This window comes from Dichomitus squalens (genome assembly GCF_000275845.1).
Source record: "Dichomitus squalens LYAD-421 SS1 unplaced genomic scaffold DICSQscaffold_121, whole genome shotgun sequence".
NCBI lineage: Eukaryota > Fungi > Basidiomycota > Agaricomycetes > Polyporales > Polyporaceae > Dichomitus > Dichomitus squalens.
The window spans coordinates 17,749-18,889 of record NW_006767003.1 but is presented as its reverse complement, the minus strand read 5'-3'; the positions used below and the strand labels follow the sequence as shown (position 1 = coordinate 18,889).

Genomic DNA, 1,141 nt, shown 5'->3' with positions numbered 1-1,141 from the left:
TTGAACGGATGCCGAGAAGCGCACTTTTAGTGCTCCTAGTGCTCTGTGTAAAAGTTCTGTCTTGGTGTTCCTGGTCACGTCTTACATATTTGTTTCCGGCGTACCGGGCGACGGCACGTCTATGCGCAGGACACTAGCAATACGTACGAGTACAGCACTCATGTGGACAACTCCATCCAAGGAGGACAACGTACCCATCGGGCGTCGGAAGAGAATTGAGGGAAGCACGTCTACTCATATTGCGACTATGGATACACGGTCTGAGGTACGATAGGTAGTAGTGATGTACTGGGGGTTGCACACAAGCGGTTGGAGAGAATAAGATATGATCATACGTGCCCAGGGCAGTCGCAGATCTGGTTGTGAGGTACCACTAGCTGACGGTGAACGACTCTCCACAACCGCAAGTGTCCTTGATGCTAGGGTTTTTGAACACGAATTTGACACTGCGGGAAAAGCCTTTCATTAGCAGGACCTGGGAATGAACTACGATGGTGAACGTACCTCAAGCCAGTCCATCTCGCTGCCAATGATCGACAACGGTGCCTTACTGTCGATCAACACCTTCACTCCGTCTTGCTCCGCCGCCTTGTCGAACTTGCCAGACTTGTCCGCATACTCTGAGTGGCTACGACCCCAAGTCGGTGCTTGGAATGACACAAAGCGCATACGAAGACGCGTTCTAGAACGATATCAATCGGATGTACGCTACGTTCGAGAAGTTTGAAACAACGCACCGACAAACGGCAGTCCGACGGCGGCGGTAATGGTCGAGGCTCGCGACGCTGGGGTTGTCCCGGGCGTTGCAGAAGCGAGCGGACACGCTTCCGAGCGTAGAGCCGGAGAAGGCATGCACATGCATGGTAGGACAAATGATCATGACGAGGGAGACATGTTGCGACACTGACCTTGGAGGATTGTCCCGGTCAGCGCAAGTCTCTACTCCGTCGATGCCCGTCAGCTCCGAGTCATTCTCGCTCAGTCTGTTGAATTCGACCACTCGAGTAGCTTCTGTCTGTCAGAGACGATGAAAACGGGGTTGGAGGCTAGCGAGACGATGTATAGAAGCAAGCCGCGTTCGGCATCAATTCGGGGGCAAGCGACCTCCACATTGCTGACACTTGCTGAAGCGTCGCTCGAT

At 53.5% G+C, this 1,141-nt stretch overlaps 1 protein-coding gene across 1 annotated transcript; it reads right to left on the bottom strand.

Annotated features, from left to right (window-relative positions):
* Positions 1 to 379: 379 nt before the first annotated feature.
* Positions 380 to 621, bottom strand: DICSQDRAFT_24303 (uncharacterized protein; the record flags this gene model as incomplete). The annotated part of the gene is made up of 2 exons (XM_007371568.1): positions 380 to 446; positions 488 to 621. Coding segments are annotated over 2 exons (201 nt in total), but the record flags the coding sequence as incomplete, so codon positions are not given.
* Between the last annotated feature and the right edge of the window lie 520 nt (positions 622 to 1,141).